The 19,993-nt window shown below is 41.2% G+C and overlaps 1 protein-coding gene across 1 annotated transcript; it reads right to left on the minus strand.

Annotated features, from left to right (window-relative positions):
- Nucleotides 1-419: 419 nt before the first annotated feature.
- LOC139583279 (uncharacterized) lies at nucleotides 420-17,043 on the minus strand. Its single transcript, XM_071414183.1, has 6 exons — nucleotides 16,837-17,043; nucleotides 16,154-16,307; nucleotides 9,139-9,299; nucleotides 6,961-7,167; nucleotides 6,533-6,714; nucleotides 420-6,443 (listed from the first exon to the last, which is right to left on the minus strand). Exons 1-6 carry the CDS (start codon nucleotides 16,916-16,918, stop codon nucleotides 3,720-3,722), a joined length of 3,510 nt encoding a protein of 1,169 aa, XP_071270284.1. The 5' UTR covers nucleotides 16,919-17,043; the 3' UTR covers nucleotides 420-3,719.
- Nucleotides 17,044-19,993: the final 2,950 nt, after the last annotated feature.

The following is a 19,993-nucleotide window of genomic DNA, read 5'->3' on the forward strand; positions in this document are numbered from 1 at the left end:
CGTGCAGATCGGTTATTTGGTGCCAGAGGAGTAGTGTTTGTGTTAAAATTCAAAATGGCCGAAAATCCATCATGGCGGACCTTATGGGTCCTTGAGGTAAATGTGTTCCTTGTGGGGAGAGGGACCTATGTACCAAACTTCAGGAGTCTAGCTCAAACGGGCGGGGTGAGGGGCGTGACCTTTCAAATGTAGCATTTTCAATTGGTTGTTACAGCCTGACCATCTCATGTGAATTTGCTATTTTTTTTACCAAATCGGCAGAAGAACGAAAATAATAATAAACGGCAAGAAATACAATAGGGTTTCACCCATCTTCGCTGCTTGAACCCATAATAAGAACAATAATGTTAACTCATAAATTAATTAAAGTTAAGTGACTTTAAACTGGTTCATTTGAAATAATTTAATTTTACATTTTACAGAAGAAATACAGTACAGATTATTACGTGTTTTTAAGATTAATATCCTAACAAATAAACATGTAAAAAAGTGTAAAAACATCATTATTATAGAAATATATTTACACAAATACAGTCATTATGTTTACACAAATACAGTCATTATGTTTACACAAATACAGTCATTATGTTTACACAAATACAGTCATTATGTTTACACAAATACAGTCATTATGTTTACACAAATATAGTCGTTATGTTTACACAAATATAGTTGCTTGGATCTTCTAAACATCAGGGAGAAATAGTATGGAGTCTTTGTTCCACAACACCTTTCCTTACCTGTGGGATTACTGACTAAAAACATACCTGGGCAGTCACTGCTACAGGTGGGAATACACCCAGACATGGAAGGCAAGCAGGCGTACTCTCTAGGTTCAGGATATGTCTCTACCGGCCCCCTCGAACTATAAATGTTAAATTGGAATCTCTATAGTCTTGTGAACATGTCATCTATCATTCCTCTTTCTAATCATCATTCTGAGATTCAGCCTCAGTACTCAGAATTGATACCAATGTAGACAGTGTCCCATTGGGGTCCAGCAATGTAACCAGAGGCACATTCACACCCCTATCCTGAAAGATGAGGTTCTGCAGGGTCATGGCTAGCATTGAGTCGATGCCTAAGGCAGAGAGAGGAGAATCGTCATCTAACTCATTCTTGTCAACACCAATTGTTTGACTCAGTACAGACCTGATGTATTCACGTGGGGATGATGACACAGAAGTATGTTCAGACTGTGACTTTTGGAATTGTACTTTTTGCACTGCCTCATCCACTAATGCAGACATACGCATGGTCAATGATGCATTTTGAGAGAGGACATTGCTCATCATGTTCTTGATGTGAAACCTACATACAACCTGTTGGGGTTTGTTTAGCAAGAGGCATTGTTCCAAACTCTCATGAACCTCTGTAACATCCATCACCATCAATCCCCTTCTCTCCAGAAACCTGTGTAAATGATCCTTGTTAAGCAGGAGACCAAGGTTCAAAGCTCCCCAGTTGATGGATTGCCCAGATAGGCCAATATTCCGTCTATACTGACAGAAGTAGTCCAGGAATGAATTAGCTGCTGCATAGTTTGTTTGTGAGGCATTGCCAAGGAAAGAAGCGATGGAAGAGTAGCACACAAAGTAGTCTAACTTGCAGTGTTTTGTGGCGTGGTGCAGATTCAGAGCTCCATTCACCTTGGGCTTTAGGACTTTCTCAAAGTGGGATTTGTCAAGATTTTCAATCAACCCATCATGCAGGACGACTGCACTGTGAAACACCCCTTTGATTGGACAAGAGGGAAACTTCTGACCAATGAGACCAATCACTCTGAGCACATGCTCAGAGACAGAGACATCACATTCCATCCATACAATATGGGCACTCCATTGTCTTTCCAGAATGACTATCTCCTGCTGTATGTCTGGTGTGGGGCTACTTCTGGAGAGTATGATGATGTACTCTCCACCTTTCTTGGAAAGGAACTTCACTGTTTCGAACCCCAGCCCAGAGAGACCACCTGTGACAATGTACACAGACTTCTTCTGGAAAAGCTGGGTTGGTTTAGGCAGCAACTGAATGTTAGACAGTGTGCCTCTGGAATCATCTTTACCCAGTGCCACAACAGACAGGGTCTTTGAGCTGAAGTACGACTCAGATTCCTCAACAGACAGGAAGTCAATGCTACCGGATGACATTCTCTGAAAGGTAGAAGTCTCTAGAGAAAATGATATCCTGTCCAAATGCATGGACTGGAGCCAACGAGAAATGTGTGGCCTCTTGGCAATGAGTGATCCCTTTTGTAAGATGCTGGACATCTGAAGAGTCTGTATGTGAACACTATCCTTAACATTCTGGAAAGCACTCTGTTCAAGCAAGCAGTGGGACTGGGATTCACAGACAATGACAACATGTCTGACATCAGGACAATTGCTGACTTCTGCCAACAGAGATGTATCAAATGGTGGAAGGAGGAGAATTGCATCAACAAACATCCCATTGCACGGTGTCCCTACAATGGCCTTCCATCCTGATTTGTTTGCTGTTTGGATTAAGACCTTCAGCAGACTAGAGTCAGGAACAGAGGTGATGATGCTCAACCTTCTCTGTTGTTTGACTCTAGGTAACAGTCTGTGCAGTATTTCCCATGCCAGAACAAAGTAGGAGACACAAGGAGCCTCTTTCAGAAATGTGAGCCTCTTTGTCTTGTAGCAAGCTGCTTCAGGAATCACAATCTTAGAAGATGCAGCAATGGGATAACATGATACTACATGGTCTCCCACTTTCAGTGTGTTCACATTTTTCCCTACAGCTGTGACAGTACCACTGAAGTCAAGAGCCAGAAGCTGGTGGTTCTGAGATGTGTGATTGTTCCAGTATATTGTCTGACCATAGTTCAGGTCAGAGACACTGACAGGATAGTAGTCTAAGGAATGAACACATATCTTACTGAGCTGAATCTTAACTGATTTCTCATGGATGTTTGTATCGTCAACATCACAGGGAACAGCAGACAAGCTAGTTATTCTGTACGGATCAGCAGTCTGAAAGATGCATGGCTCAGACATTGAAGAGAAAATCCTTCCCCCAGTGCTCTCAATGCTTCCAATGGGAGTATGTACAATATCAGGTTTCAAAATCAGCCCACCTTTCACAACCAACTCTGGGTATCTTTTGCAAGGGTATGACTTTAAGACCTGAGACAGAGCTCTGATGTCCTCTGTAGAGACAGAATTGATGTCAATCAGCTGGATGGAAAACTTTTCCATTTCTGCAGCACACGATCTAGTCATGCCTGACAGGACAAAGCCTGCGCTGATGTGGCCCACTGTGTTCTCCGCTGACTGGTAGGTTATTACTCTGATGGAATTTGGAAATTGCATGGCCCTCAGTGCCAGGACAATTTTCCTGAACATCTCACAGCAGCTTACCATATTCTCCAGAACATACTCAGTTCTCAGTGACGTAACATCTTCCTGACCCCACACAAATAAGACCTCCTGAAAGTGTTTGTTGAGATCTGTGATATTAAGGTTTGCCAGGAGTGTAGGAAATCCATGGCTCAAGACCTCCTTAGATTGTGTGAAGGAGATGTATCTAGACTGTGAACTTAAGTGTGGTTGCATGGCTTTTGGAAGTTCTACCTGGTCAGAAAAGACCAAGGCCTTTGGTGCCTCACTGGCATTAGAGGAATTGATATCCTCACAGACAACATTGAAGTCATTGTGGAAAAAGTATTCTTCAACAACATGAGAGTGGCTCCCAAGTTATTTAATCATCACATGCTTAAGCTCAACCAAAACTCTTCCCTCTTTGTCTGTAAAGCAACCACATACTTCATAGTGATCAACACCTTCATCAATTGCTTTCAGATACACAATCATTTCCTCTTGCAGGGGTTCAAACACTGTCAAGCTGCCTATTTTGACAGGAAACCCGGGCCTTGAAGATGATCTATATGCTACTGTAACAGGAGCAAGTTGCATCAGGAAGTCTAACACTACAGGGTGAATGCAGTATTCATGCAACTGAGACAGCAATTCCTCTGGAACTGTGACAACTGAAAAAGCCTCCTTAAACTCTTCACCATAGTGTACATCCCCTGTGTTCTGGAAAACAGTGCCATACTGAAACCCACCCAGAGCAATTTCAGTGTAGAACTTTTCAGAACTCAACACTGAATTGCATCTTTTGTAGATCGAGGTTAGCGAAATGTTCTGCTCTTCAGCTAGCTGTCCTCGCTTGCACGTTATTGTACCTGATGCATGGTTTGTGGAGGGAGAATATATCTTAAATTGGGTCTCATCCACTGCTGGTTCAAGTTGCACTTTAATCTCTGGTGCATTCTGTGTGAAAACATAGGGACTCTGAAAACTGATACTGACTTGCAGTGTGTTGAGTGGAACCTTTGGTTTGGCACTGGCCATGAAGGCAGCCAAACCCAACTCAGTATAGAAGGCACCAGGGATTATGGCAACACCATTGTGTTTATGCTCATGCAGGTAGGATACTGAGTCAGAAGACAGATCACAACTGAAGGTATTGCTATCGCTAGCTGTATGAGTTAACACAGGATGATTAGCTGATGTATGATGCACCTTTGATGCAGCAATGATAACATCTCTCTGAGTAGAATCAAACTGATACCTTGGGAAAGGTGTTGGGGAAGCCTCACAACCTCTGTAGAACTGATCCCAGTCCACCTGAACCCCCAACTCAAACAGTTTGGACACAGTATTCAGCATTGTCTCATGATCTTTATCTGGCTGCACTGAGGACAGAACTATGGTGTCATTTCCCAGAGTCTCCTGGATGTTTCTTTGTAGAGCTCTTCTCGGGCCAATCTCCACAAAGACTACATTCTTTTTCTCTTTGGTTGCTGATCTCACTGCCTGTTCAAATGAAACTGGCTCTCGTATGTTCCTGGCCCAGTATTTGCCTGTGCTGAAGTCTGGTTGCTCTACCTCCTTTCCTGTCACTGTGGAGAACAATTCTGCCTCAACATCATTGACCTGTAAAGAGCCAATACTGTCCTCTAGTTGAGACAGGATGGGATCCATCATCTGGCTGTGGTATGCAGCAGGGACATCCAGAACACGGAGGAACAGATTCTTACTCTTGACTGAGCTGCTCAGCTTTCGATGGAGACTGTCTATAGCCTCTGCATCACCTGAGAGCGTGCAGGACTGTGGGCTGTTGAAGGCAGCCAAGGAAACCTTATTTGAGTAGGAGGGAAGGAGGTTCAAGACCTCTGATACGACCATGTTACTGACCACAAGCATTTTCCCTCCTGTGACCTTATTCTGCAGAGTACTGCGGAAGTAGATCACCTTCACTGCATCCTCAAGGGACAACAGACCAGAGCAGTGGGCAGCAGCAACCTCTCCTACAGAGTGGCCAAGAATGGCATCAGGTTTGATGCCCCAGTGCTTGAAGAGACTGGCTATGCCAACCTGAATGGCAAAGAGGAGGGGCTGGACAACATCTGGTTTTGAAAGATCCTTACTCTCTGATTCACTCTCAAGTCTCTCTATGATACTCATGTTATTGAACTTTTGGAAAAGCTTCTCAATTTGGCTGATCTTCTCTCTGAACACAGGCTCATGTTTCAGGAGCTGCTGGCACATGCCTTGATAGGTTACACCGTTCCCACAGAAGACAAATACTATCCTGGGATCTGAGTAAGATGGCGTTGTTACCTTGTTCATGCCAGACTTGAGTTGATCTTTTAGATCAGCCAGAGAGAGAGTTCTGAATGCTTTCCGATATCGATGTTTCAAGTGGCTTCTTCTACATGCAGATGTGTATGCAAGAGCTTCTAGATCCCCTTTGTTGTCTCTGTCTATCTGTTGAATTGTGTCCTCCATCATCATACTCATAGACTTCTCAGAACTGGCAGAGAGGACAAATAAATTGTGTGATTTCCTACCACTTTTTTGAGGAACATTTGACTGCTTGTGTTGTTTGACAATAGCATGTGCATTTGTTCCTCCAAAACCAAAATTGTTTATTCCTGCAACCCGTTCAACAGAGCCTGCGTTGCCCCACTTTTCTGCTTTAGTGGGAACTTTTACATTCAAGGCTTTGGCATCTATACTGGCACTGTCCTCAGAGTAGAACAGTGAAGGGACAATGGTTTCATGTTTCATCATTAGGAGTACCTTGATTAGCCCTGCCACTCCAGCTGCAGATTCAGTGTGTCCAATGTTGCCTTTCACAGAGCCGATGAGGAGTGTCTCTGAACCTGGAGGTCTGGCTTTGGCAATGACTTTGGAGATGCTGGCTGCTTCTATGGGATCCCCCAGTGGAGTTCCAGTCCCATGAGCCTCTATGTACTGGACCGATAACAGGTCAGACTCTGAATAGATTCCGCGCAGCAGCTCCTCTTGCTGGACCATGGACGGCTTGGTAATTGGAGTGACTGTGTGGCCATCTTGGTTTACAGCCGTGTTGCTTATGATGCCCCACACATGGTCATTCTCCTTGAGAGCCTGTGTCAAATATAAATCAGTGTGTAAGGTTAAAAAAATAAAGTCAAAGTGAGAGCAATTTTGTGACAGTGAAACAGAAAATTATTTACTTTTTTTAGTGGCTTCAGAAGAATAATCCCACAACCCTCTCCTCTGCCATAGCCATCTGCTCTGCTGGAGAACGGTTTGCTGGTGCCTTCTGGTGAAATCATCTTTGCTTTGCTGAGAGCGACAAAGACTAGTGGCTGTATGATACAATTGACGCCACCACAAAGAGCCATCTCGCAGTCACCTGAGAAGCGAAAGCATACAGTATACAAATCTGTCAGATTATATTTTGTGATGAGAGCCACCATGCTTTTGCTTCTGCTTTGCTCTTCAGGGCACTTTGACAGAGCTGCGTAAAAAGGGCTTTGTAAAATATTTCGGATTTTAGATTTTTTTGTTGTTGTAGTGAATTCAGTCAGTGTGTAAGATTACATTTTGACAAAATGTTGCATGCATTGTAAAACGTAGGTAAATGTGATACATTACACACCTTGTCTTATGGCTTGACAAGCTAAATGAAGAGCAACAAGGGATGAAGAGCAGGCACAGTCAATGGAGAGAGAGGGTCCAGTGAAGTTGAAGATGTATGAGATTCTGTTGGCTGCTATACTCATAGATAGTCCGGTGCTGGTGCAGTGGTTGATTAAATTTGGGTTCATAAATGCAGCAGATTGTTCATAATCTCTGTTCATAAGCCCTTGAATGAAAATAGGCACACATTATTGAAAATAATACACAACTGACATTTTATTGTGTGTGGGCTTTCTTTCAATGGAGGACCAATGCAGTCAAAAATAGACAATAATACCGAAATTATTAAATAATCAATAGCCAAAACGCTGACATTACAATGTCTTTATAACTATGTCATTATTCCTGTAAATACAGTGTAACAAGTATTGTAAATACTAATTGTTACACTGTACAACATACTTATGATTAGGGTAAGGCTAGGGTAAATGCTACCATATCCAGTTCACTTACATTTTTTGTCTTACCCATTTGCCCTCTGAATGGCACATATGCGTAATCCATGTCTAATTTGTCTCAAGGCTTAAAAATCCTTCTTTAACCTGTCAAATGTTCCCTTTATCTATTTCCGTTGCCAGAGCCTGACCCTCTGCTTAACTAGACACCAGACATTTGCAGAGTGTCAGATGCTCCTAATCATTTCAATAAAACCTTGGTGTTAACAGTGCTGCTTCTCTTAAAGATGCACTATGCGGAAATTGCTCTGCCGTTTTCCTGGGTGCTAACATTGTCACGTTCCTGACCTGTTTTCTGTTAGTTTTGTATGTGTTAGTTGGTCAGGACGTGAGTTTGGGTGGGCAGTCTATGTTTTCTGTTTCTATGTTGGTTTAAAGGGTGACCTAATATGGCTCTCAATTAGAGGCAGGTGTTTTTCATTTCCTCTGATTGAGAGTCATATTAAGGTAGGTGTTTTCACACTGTTTGTTTGTGGGTGGTTGTCTCCTGTGTCTGTGTAAGTGTATGTTACGCCACACGGGACTGTTTTCGGTTTTGTTCGTTTGTTAGCCAACTTGCAGCTTCTCTTCTGTCATTAGGCTGACTTGTTGCCCTAGTAGAATTACCAGAAGAATGTCATCAATAAATAGAATGAATAGAATGAATGCATCAATAATAAGTCTATTCTAGTTGACATCGGCAAAGGTTCTCTCTTCCATTTCTGATTGGTTTAAAGGTTTTCTCTTCCATTTCTGATTGGTTTAAAGGTTCTCTCTTCCATTTCTGATTGGTTTAAAGGTTCTCTCTTCCATTTCTGATTGGTTTAAAGGTTCTCTCTTCCATTTCTGATTGGGCAAAGGTTCTCTCTTCCATTTCTGCTCTCAGAGCAAGGACTTGTAGGGACCGGGGAGAAAATAGCAATAACTCTAAAACAGTGGATTTTTCCTGCAAAATGTCCAAAGAACATCAGTTTAACCAGTTTCAAGGAAACGGAAAGCTGTGAAAAACGGTCCAACATGAATCTGATAAGATTTCAGTTCGTCTTGGATGCATATTTTATGTGGTTGAAATAGCCTACTGTCAGCTTTTATGTCGTTGACAAAGACAGCATGTTTGCACAGTCCCTAACCGCGCTTTCCCATTCTCTCAAGATGCTGAAAGAAATCATATATGAGACAAAATTCATATTTGATGTATAATTTAACTGCAAGATATACTATTATATTAGGCCACATGTGCGAGTTATAGTCCTACAGCCAGTATCCATGTTTCAGTTACTACTACTAGGCAAAAATGTAATGTATTTTTAGTTCAGAGGAGTGGGGCAGCACTTCCGCACTCTCTGTATTTTCAAGAAAAGGAGACCAAAGGGCCACTACGATGGAGAATCAATTGCATATATTTGATTAAGGCATTTTATTTGATAAAATGAGGTAAAACTGGTCGAAGGATGGCCAGATCTTGTGGCAGTAGAGTTTCTGGTATTCTGGGGTAGTTTGGGGTTGCTTGGAGTAGCTGTTTGGGGTAATTTGGTCCAAATCGTCTTTGCATTCACATTGCTGTCTTTGTAGGAGAAAGTAGGATAATTTGACAAAATTGAAAAATCAGTGAACGCACTTCTGAACAAACCATACCATAAGATCCTTTTATGGGACACTGGCTGCGAAAACACCTTAAAATAACACATTATTATCCACTTTACCTATAAACACTCCTGTTTTGGTCCCACTGGCCTTCTCCATTGGCATCCCAGCATTCTCCAGAGCCCTGTATGCACACTGAAGAAGGAGTTTTTGCTGGGGGTCCATTTGTTCCACTTCAGTTTCAGTGATGCCAAAGAATTTGTGATCAAACTCATTAAACCTGCAAAATGATAAATAATTAAAAGGGGAACTCCAAGCAAACAACTGTCAGCAATGTTGTACCTCACACTCTTAGAAAAAACAGTTCCAAAAAGGTTCTTCAACTGTCCCCATAGGAAAGCCCTTTTAGGTTCCATGTAAAATGAAACCATTTGTGGAAAAGGGGTTCTACATGGAACCAAAAATAATCATTCAAAGGGTTCTCCTATGGGTACAGCTGAAGAACCGTTTAAGGTTCTAGATGGCACCTTTTTCTCTAGGAGTGTACCTGAGGTATTGTGTATTTCAGTAAACAGAGGATATAACTTTTGGGTTCTGAGAATATGAAATATACTTATTCATGCCACTGAGGGAGAGAGGGTAATGTATAACGTTGACATTATATCAGGTAGTAATACTCTGAGAATTAGAACATAACATAAAAGATTAACAGTCAGACTGAAAATGACCTTTTCTTAAATCTGTGTGATCGCAGAGCAACGACAATATTGCACCATTTTTTTTTTGTTGACAGATTAAAATCAACTTTTGTGAATTTCTAGATTTTCCTCCGTTTTGAAGCCTAAGAATTGATGAGGTATGCACCTTCAGTCATCAATATTCATGCATTTGTGGTTGACTCCTGTCTATAGCTGTTGCTACTGTAGCTAAAGTTAATGATGACTAGTGAAAGTGCCCTCTGTGAGAGAAATATCAAATATATCCTCTTATGGTGTATAGAATCAGAGGAGGCTTTATGAAAAATGATTGAAGTCAGAGTGCAGTCTAACTGGCAGTTCAGTATAACTATAGTACACCTGCAGTTATTATGCAATTACTTTTACTGCAGTTTCAAAACCTCAGTCTTTATTTTGTAAGGGCGTAGCTAGGTAGTAGGCTGAATGGTAATGACAGCATGCATTTAGACCAATTTGCAATCTGGGATCTGATCATCTGTTCAATGCTCATTAAAATTAATGTCTATGGAGATTGCATGGCTGTGTGCTCAATTTTATACACCTGTCAGCAGCGGGTGTGGCTGAAATAGCCGAATCCACTAATTTGAAGCGGTGTCCACATACTTTTGTATATATATAGTGTACTTTTGTTCAAGACTATCAAGAAACACTGTGTGACCCTGATTTAGACCACTGCAGTAAAAGGTTAAACTAGCATAAATGCAAGGACAGAAAATAATGTTTTATATCACACGTTTTTTGACAAATCAGTCAGGACACCAACCGTGATAAAGCGTTAAATCATCTCGTGAATTTTATTGAATATAGATATGATCTCCCCTTCTATCTTAATGTTATGACATGACATTTTTTTGCAGATTATTGTCAATGACTTATCAGCAGCTGTAACAAGTTGTTCAGTGTAGGAAATCCTCCCTGGTACCCTAGTTTATAGAAAGACCCTGATACCAGACAGCGGAAATGGTCATTGTCTCACTACTCCCGCCCCAATGAAGTAACATCCTATCAGGAACAGCAAAATCGAAATAGGAAAAATATAAATGAAAGAATATGACATATTACAAATTAAATAACATTTTAGACTAGAAATTGTTAAAAGGTTTAATTACAGACAATTACTTAGCAAAACTCTTCTGCGAAAATAACGTTTTTGAATTACCACATTTTACATGAAAGTGACATGGATTGCAGCAACATGTGTGAGACAATTTAAATATCATTATAAAACTAAGCACTCTGCATCTGTTTCTTTGGTTAAGATAACAACTTCCAAATTGTAATAAATTAAAATCACTTGCTTCTGGGAGGGTCTCGCGAAACTGCGATATGCCACTGTTCAAATGTTGATGTTTCTCTGGAAATTTTTGTCTAGTTTCCATTTTGTTCCAGCAACGTCCCCAATGACGTTTTTAGGATGTTCTTAGAACATTGTGTCAGGGTCCCCTAGACATTTGTGTAGTTGTAGGGAATGTCCCTGGAACAAAATGGGAACTAGAAAAAAAACTTCCAGAGGACCATGATAAAACGTTCTGACCACTTAAAGTGACCATTTCGTGATGTTCCGGGGACGTCCTAACGACTCATTTTAGTTTTCAGCGACGTTCCCTTGGACCATCACGCAACGTCCTAATGACTAGTAAAATGAAAGTCCTGAGAACGTCCTAAAAAAGTCCTCACATGGTCCTCAGTGACATCCTGGTAAGTTACAGGGAACTAGACAAAGGTCCCCCATTGAGCATTCCCTTGGCATCATCATGCAACCTCTCCTCGGTGGCAGGTAGCCTAGCAGTTGAAGCATTGGGCCAGTAACAAAAAGGTTGCTAGTTCGAATTCCCAAGCCGACTAGGTGAAAGAAATCTGTCTATGCCCTTGAGCAAGGCACTTAACCCTAATTGCTACAGGTCGCCGTTGATAATGGCAGGCCCTGGCCGTAACCCCACTCTCTGAGGGTGTATCAGGGAAAGTGGTATATGGACTTATTATAAAATACCTTATTATAAAGTTTTACTGCAACCAACACCGGGATCAGTGGTGAACATCCTCATCATGTTTTAATGTTGCCAGAACCATTTTAGAATGTCTGTGTGATAAAGGGGTGGCAGGGTAGCAGGGTAGCCTAGTGGTTAGAGCGTTGGGCTAGTAACCGAAAGGTTGAAAGTTCAAATCCCCGAGCTGACAAGGTACAAATCTGTTGTTCTGTCCCTGAACAAGGCAGTTAACCCACTCCTAGGGGGTTAACCCATTCCTAGGCCGTCATTGAAAATAAGAATTTGTTCTTGCTTAGTTAAAGGTAAAATGAAAAAAGTCTTGCTGAAACCTTTAAAGGGAACTATCAGGAAGGTTGCCTAATCTCCATAGGACGTCCCCGGTTTGCTGGGATTATATCATTGACATGAGGAATTGGTACTAGTCAAAAGTTTAGACACACCTACTCATTCCAGGGTTTTTCTTTATTTTTTACTATTTTCTACATTGTAAAATAATAGTGAAGACATCAACTATGACATGACACATATGGAATCATGAAGTAACCAAAAAAGTGTTAAACAAATCCAAATATATTTTAATATTTGAGATAATTCAAACTGTCTTGATGACAGCTTTGCACACTCTTGGCATCTCAGCCAGCTTCATGAGTTAGTCACCTGGAATGCATTTCAATTAATAGGTGTGCTTGGTTAAAAGTTAATTGGTGGTAAATTCAATTGATTGGACATGATTTGGAAAGGCACACACCTGTCTATATAAAGTCCCATAGTTGACAGTGCATGTCAGAGCAAAAACCAAGCCATGAGGTCAAAGGAATTGTCCGTAGAGCTCTGAGACATGATTGCATCGAGGCACATATCTGGGGAAGGGTACAAAAAATGTCTGCAGCATTGAAGGTCCCCAAGAACAAAGTGGCCTCCAACATTCTTAAATGGAAGAAGTTTGGAACCACCAAGACTCTTCTTAGAGCTGGCTGCCTGGCCAAACTGAGCCGTTGGGGGAGAAGGGCCTTGGTCAGAGAGGTGACCAAGAACCCGATGGTCACTCAGAGAGCTCCATAGTTCCTCTGTGGAGATGGGAGAACCTTCCAGAAGGACAACCATCTCTGCAGCACTTCACCAATCAGGCCTTTATGGTAGAGTGGCCAGACGGATGCCACTCCTCAGTAAAAGGCACATGACAGCCCGATTGGAGTTTGCCAAAAGGCACCTAAAGGACTCACAGGCCATGAGAAACAAGATTCTCTGAAACCAAGACTGAACTCTTTGGCCTGAATGCCAAGTGTCACGTCTGTAGGAAATGGGAATGTTTTTCAGCGGCAGGGACTGGGAGACTAGTCAGGATCGAGGGAAAGATGAACGGAGCAAAATAGAGATCCTTGACGAAACCTGCTCCAGAGAGCTCAGGACCTCAGACTAGAGGTCGACCGATTATGATTTTTCAACGCCGATACTGATTAATCGGACGATTTTTATATATATATTTGTAATAATGACAATTACAGCAATACTGAATGAACACTTATTTTTACTTAATATAATACATCAATAAAATCAATTTAGTCTCAAATAAATAATGAAAGATGTTCAATTTGGTTTAAATAATGTAAAAACAGTGTTGGAGAAGAAAGTAAAAGTGCAATATGTGCCATGTAAAATAGCTAACGTTTAAGTTCCTTGCTCAGAACATATGAAAGCTGGTGGTTCCTTTTAACATGAGTCTTCAATATTCCCAGGTAAGAAGTTTTAGTTTGTAGTTATTATAGGACTATTTTTCTCTATACCATTTGTATTTCATATACCTTTGACTATTGGATGTTCTAATAGGTACTTTAGTATTGCCAGCCTAATCTCGGGAGTTGATAGGCTTGAAGTCATAAACAGTGCAATGCTTGAAGCACAGCGAAGGGCTGCTGGCAAATGCAGGAAAGTGCTGTTTGAATGAATGCTTACGAGCCTGCTGCTGCCTACCACCGCTCAGTCAGACTTCTCTATCAAATCATAAACTTAATTGTAATATAGTAACACACAGAAATACGAGCCTTAGGTCATTAATATGGTCAAATCCGGAAACGATCATTTCGAAAACAAAACGTTTATTCTTTCAGTGAAATATGGAACCGTTACGTATTTTATCTAACGGGTGGCAACCCTAATTCTAAATATTGCTGTTACATTGCACAACCATCAATGTTATGTCATAATTATGGAAAATTCTGGAAAATTAATTACGGTCTTTGTTAGGAAGAAATGGTCTTCACACAGTTCGCAACGAGCCAGGCGGCACAAACTGCTGCATATACCCTGACTCTGCTTGCACAGAACGCAAGAGAAGTGACACAATTTCCTTAGTTAAAATAAATTCATATGTTAGCAGGAAATATGAACTAAATATGCAGGTTCAAAAATATGTACAGTGGGGCAAAAAAGTATTTAGTCAGCCACCAATTGTGCAAGTTCTCCCACTTAAAAAGATGAGAAAGGCCTGTAATTTTCATCATAGGTACACTTCAACTATGACAGACAAAATGAGAAGGAAAAAAATCCAGAAAATTACATTGTAGGATTTTTAATGAATTTATTTGCAAATTATGGTGGAAAATAAGTATTTGGTCACCTACAAACAAGCAAGATTTCTGGCTGTCACAGACCTGTAACTTCTTCTTTAAGAGGCTCCTCTGTCCGCCACTCATTACCTGTATTAATGGCACCTGTTTGAACTTGTTATCAGTATAAAAGACACCTGCCCACAACCTCAAACAGTCACACTCCAAACTCCACTATGGCCAAGACCAAAGAGCTGTCAAAGGACACCAGAAACAAAATGGTAGACCTGCACCAGGCTGGGAAGACTGAATCTGCAATAGGTAAGCAGCTTGGTTTGAAGAAATCAACTGTGGGAGCAATTATTAGGAAATGGAAGACATACAAGACCACTGATAATCTCCCTCGATCTGGGGCTCCACGCAAGATCTCACCCTGTGGGGTCAAAATGATCACAAGAACGGTGAGCAAAAATCGCAGAACCACACGGGGGGACCTAGTGAATGACCTGCAGAGAGCTGGGACCAAAGTAACAAAGCCTACCATCAGCAAGGGCATTGAAGATGAAACGTGGCTGGGTCTTTCAGCATGACAATGATCCCAAACACACCGCCCGGGCAACGAAGGAGTGGCTTCGTAAGAAGCATTTCGAGGTCTTGGAGTGGCCTAGCCAGTCTCCAGATCTCAACCCCATAGAAAATCTTTGGAGGGAGTTGAAAGTCCGTGTTGCCCAGCAACAGCCACAAAACATCACTGCTCTAGAGGAGATCTGCATGGAGGAATGGGCCAAAATACCAGCAACAGTGTGTGAAAACCTTGTGAAGACTTACAGAAAACGTTTGACCTCTGTCATTGCCAACAAAGGGTATATAACAAAGTATTGAGATAAACTTTTGTTATTGACCAAATACTTATTTTCCACCATAATTTGCAAATAAATTCATTAAAAATCCTACAATGCAGGGCCCCCCGGGTGGCGCAGTGGTCTAGGGCACTGCATCGCAGTGCTAGCTGCGCCACCGACCGGGAGGTCCGTGGGGCGACGCACAATTGGGCTAGCGTCGTCCGGGTTAGGGAGGGTTTGGCCGGTAGGGATATCCTTGTCTCATCGCGCTCCAGCAACTCCTGTGGCGGGCCGGGCGCAGTGCGCGCTAACCAAGGAGGCCAGGTGCACGGTGTTTCCTCCGACATATTGGTGCGGCTGGCTTCCGGGTTGGAGGCGCGCTGTCTTAAGAAGCAGTGCGGCTTGGTTGGGTTGTGCTTCGGAGGACGTGTGGCTTTCGACCTTCGTCTCTCCCGAGCCCGTACGGGAGTTGTAGCGAGGAGACAAGATAGTAATTACTAGCGATTGGATACCACGAAAATTGGGGAGAAAAGGGGATCAAATTAAAAAATTTAAAAAATCCTACAATGTGATTTTCTGGATTTGTTTTTCTCATTTTGTCTGTCATAGTTGAAGTGTACCTATGATGAAAAGTACAGGCCTCTCTCATCTTTTTAAGTTGGAGAACTTGCACAATTGGTGGCTGACTAAATACTTTTTTGCCCCACTGTACTTGTGTATTGATTTTAAGAAAGGCATTGATGTTTATGGTACATTGGTGCAACGACAGTGCTTTTTTCGCGAATGCGTTTGTTAAATCACCCGTTTGGTGAAGTAGACTGTGATTCAATGATAAATTAACAGGCACCACAAATAGGTCAATATTTTAAAAGTATGCGAACAGCCATAATTAATACAGAAAGCAGACATTCATTTCAGATGAAAAAAAGATAGTGTTTTGGAATCAAACCCTTCAAATGATTAATTGAGTAACAGTAGCAGTGGTAAATAAAAGAAATGGTCAGTGAATCTTCGTACTCACCCATCTATGAGAGCAGCTTTGATAGTGTGAGACTTTCCAGGTTTTCTGTTGTCAGCATCATACCAGTAAGTACTGTTGAACCTCTCATCAGGGATTGGAACTGAACAGTTCTTCCCTTCCAGAAGAACCTTCCAGAAACTGTCAAGCCCCTCACCTGGAATTGAATATTGGTTGTATCAGAATAGGAAAATTAATCTAAATTGTTTCAACATTAAGTAATCAACATATTAGTTTTACATCAAAGCATTATTTTTCATACCAATAGTTATGTTTTTAACAAAATGTAGCTTGTCTGTAAATAAACCATTGCTTTAAAAGCATATTTGGATCAGATATTTAGATCATACCTAAGTTCGTAGATGTTTCATAATAGTTGTCGCGGTTTAATAACCTCTGTAGTCTGAGGTTTTACATTGCTGGCATTGTAATGATTTAATGAATCAACATGAATTGAGCAGCTTCTTATGGTTCTATAAGAGGTAAAAACATTCCATGATTGCATATAGTAATAACCAGGGATTTGCCTGGTGATTCTAGACCTTTCTTTACTCATACATCTGTACAGTAGTTATTTTGCTTTCCAGTCATCTCAAACTGCTTTAAAGTGAGTGAAAAGATATACTGAAATGAATTACAAATTCTTAAGAGAACTAGCTACATCACAAATAGATAAACTGTCAAACCTCCAGGGAAGCTGCATCCAATGCCAACAACTGCAATGGCTCGCTCTTCCTCCTTCATCCTGGCTCCCTCTTCCTCCTCCATCCTGGCTGTCTGTGACACACACCAGCTGGACACTGAAATGCATGCACTTATTTCTAAACCTCTAGTATAAACTAAACTCAGATAGAAGGTGCTCAATTTGCCTCCAGTTTCTTTGGCTCATTAGCAGTAGTAGTAGCAGTAGTAGTAGTAGTAGTAGTAGTAGTAGTAGTAGTAGTAGGTTGGGCTTTGAAGGATAGCTCAGAGTGTCTGCTCTTTTATATCCAATTTCTCTTGCTTGGATTGGTCACCGTTTTGGGGCAGGAGTGAAGTGGGCAGGGCATTTGGTGTAAGAAAAGTCATTGGGAATATGAAAGATAATAAAAGAGATGCATAAAGGGTTTTAATAATGCTAATATGTGAGAACCATTTGTTTTGTTGTGAAGAAATATTTAATTTTGTCGTAATAATAAGTTTGGGAGCAACATGTAAAAATCGTTGTCAAAATCTGTACTCAAGTCGATTATAAAACCCTCAATGCAATGTTCTCTCTCTGGGCAGGCTGGATAACAAGTGGGAAACTCTGAAAATACTACTTGTAAACTGGGAGCAATGAGTTGTGTACGCTTACGGGCTTTGAACTCGTTAAGAATGCCGATTAGCTAATGGCAAATAAGCTGCGTCAACCATAAACGTACAGGAACTGTTAGAATTAGACCACGATAAGTTTCTAAAAGAAAGAGCAAATTTGATCCTAGTTTTTTGGAGGGGTTGGCAGAATGTTTTAATTTTGTTGCAGTGACTTTTGCTGTACAATATTTGGCAAAGGACTGTGACTCTTCCTGAGTCAAAAAAACTTTGATAAATTATTGTGGACCTGTTAGCAAATCATTTTATTAGACTTTTCCCCCAAGGACGATTTTAGTCAACAACTGTGTTACCGAATGGTCTGTGCCAGGCATGGCTAGTAACATTCTGCATACTTGCAGTCATTCTGGATACAATGTTAAACATGTCCCCCTTCACTTAAATGCACTTGGTATCCTGCGACAGTGCGTCAGCATCAGGTGACACATTTATCATTTCCAAGTTTTCATCTCTTGCGAAATACAGCTTTCTCTTTGACATAGGGTTGCTAACTAGTCTATAGCTATTGTAAGGTCACTAGCTAGCCTAATGTAAAGTGGCTAGCTATCTTATTGTAGGGTCACTAGTTAGCCGATTGTAGGGTCACTAGCAAGCCTATTGTAGGGTCACTCGTTAGCCTATTGTAGGGTCACTAGTTAGCCTATTGTAGGGTCACTAGTTAGCCTATTGTAGGGTCACTAGTTAGCCTATTGTAGGGTCACTAGCTAGCCTATTGTAGGGTCACTAGCTAGCCTATTGTAGGGTCACTAGTTAGCCTATTGTAGGGTCACTAGTTAGCCTATTGTAGGGTCACTGGTTAGCCTATTGTAGGGTCACTAGTTAGCCTATTGTAGGGTCACTAGCTAGCCTATTGTAGGGTCACTAGCTAGCCTATTGTAGGGTCACTAGTTAGCCTATTGTAGGGTCACTAGTTAGCCTATTGTAGGGTCACTAGTTAGCCTATTGTAGGGTCACTAGCTATCCTATTGTAGGGTCACTAGTTAGCCTATTGTAGGGTCGCTAGTTAGACGATTGTAGGGTCACTAGCAAGCCTATTGTAGGGTCACTAGTTAGCCTATTGTAGGGTCACTAGTTAGCCTATTGTAGGGTCACTAGTTAGCCTATTGTAGGGTCACTAGCAAGCCTATTGTAGGGTCACTAGTTAGACGATTGTAGGGTCACTAGTTAGACGATTGTAGGGTCACTAGTTAGCCTATTGTAGGGTCACTAGTTAGCCTATTGTAGGGTCACTAGTTAGCCTATTGTAGGGTCACTAGTTAGCCTATTGTAGGGTCACTAGTTAGCCTATTGTAGGGTCACTAGTTAGCCTATTGTAGGGTCCCTAGCTATCCTATTGTAGGGTCACTAGCTATCCTATTGTAAGGCCTTGTAGGCTTTACTGTAGGTCAAGATGTTGTTAACAAGAAATGGTATAGGACTTCAAAGAAGTCCAAATGTTGTTACCTTACAGCCTTATGCTAAAATGGATTAAATAAAACATGCTCCTCATTATTGCTGTGTCGATCACGAAATTTCGTCAGCTGTGATTGTCATCAAATAACTGCATACTCTGATTTGTCTTTATGTTAGGTCCTGATCTGGCTTTGCCAAATGGCTGTGGGCTACACTCCTTTAGCAGACAAGATTTTGCTTAGAATTTCAAGTCATTATTTTATAGAATACAATAGAACAAAGCTGAATAATAAATAATAAAATATAAACTATATTTTCTCCAAGCGATTTGAGGGAGTGCGCACACGCGGCTATTCCGTGGCGAGCGATTAACAAAGAAATACATACTCCTATATTCTTAATTTAGAGTTATTCATGTAAGTTAAGTTGTTCTACAAACGTTGGGCTATATGTTTTGATTTGTAATACATTATAAGGCTGCATGATGTGACTCTAATGATGATTTGAAAAAAAGTCGCTTGAAAGGCAAACAAAGCAAAGCTCTGATTTGTTTTTTTTGTGCAGGCTGTACACACTGTCTGTACATCAGTCACTCATTCACAATTTGACAAGCACTTGATAATGCCTAGAATTTCACGGCGGTGGCAGCATCCCCTTTGTGTGGCCGTAATGCATCCTAAAAACAATCCATGCCCTTCACGTCCAGTTGTCTTTGTGCTCTTCTGCCCGAGTGCTGCACGCTCCATCACGTGATCGGGTCTTTCTCACAGGCTACAAGTGAAGACAGACACATTGTGGACGCAACTGCTCTTGTCCTTATTCCGAGGTGCATATTGAAGATATAAGAACTGTCCACATTTACTTTTCGTCAGCCAACATGATGAGTAGGCCTAACGAACAGTAAAAGCACTAGCCTATGTCAGTCTACTATTGTAATAAATATAATTTATTATAACACAAGCATATTTGCTAATACATTGTTATAACTAACTTCTTTCCAAACAGGGTTTCTCACAAACTCATAGCAGATACGGAGACCCACACACACCCAGAGACAGATGGCTGTCACAGGCCTTTTCATAAAGACTGATAAGAAAA

This window comes from Salvelinus alpinus, chromosome 8 (genome assembly GCF_045679555.1).
Source record: "Salvelinus alpinus chromosome 8, SLU_Salpinus.1, whole genome shotgun sequence".
NCBI classification, from domain to species: Eukaryota; Metazoa; Chordata; class Actinopteri; order Salmoniformes; family Salmonidae; genus Salvelinus; species Salvelinus alpinus.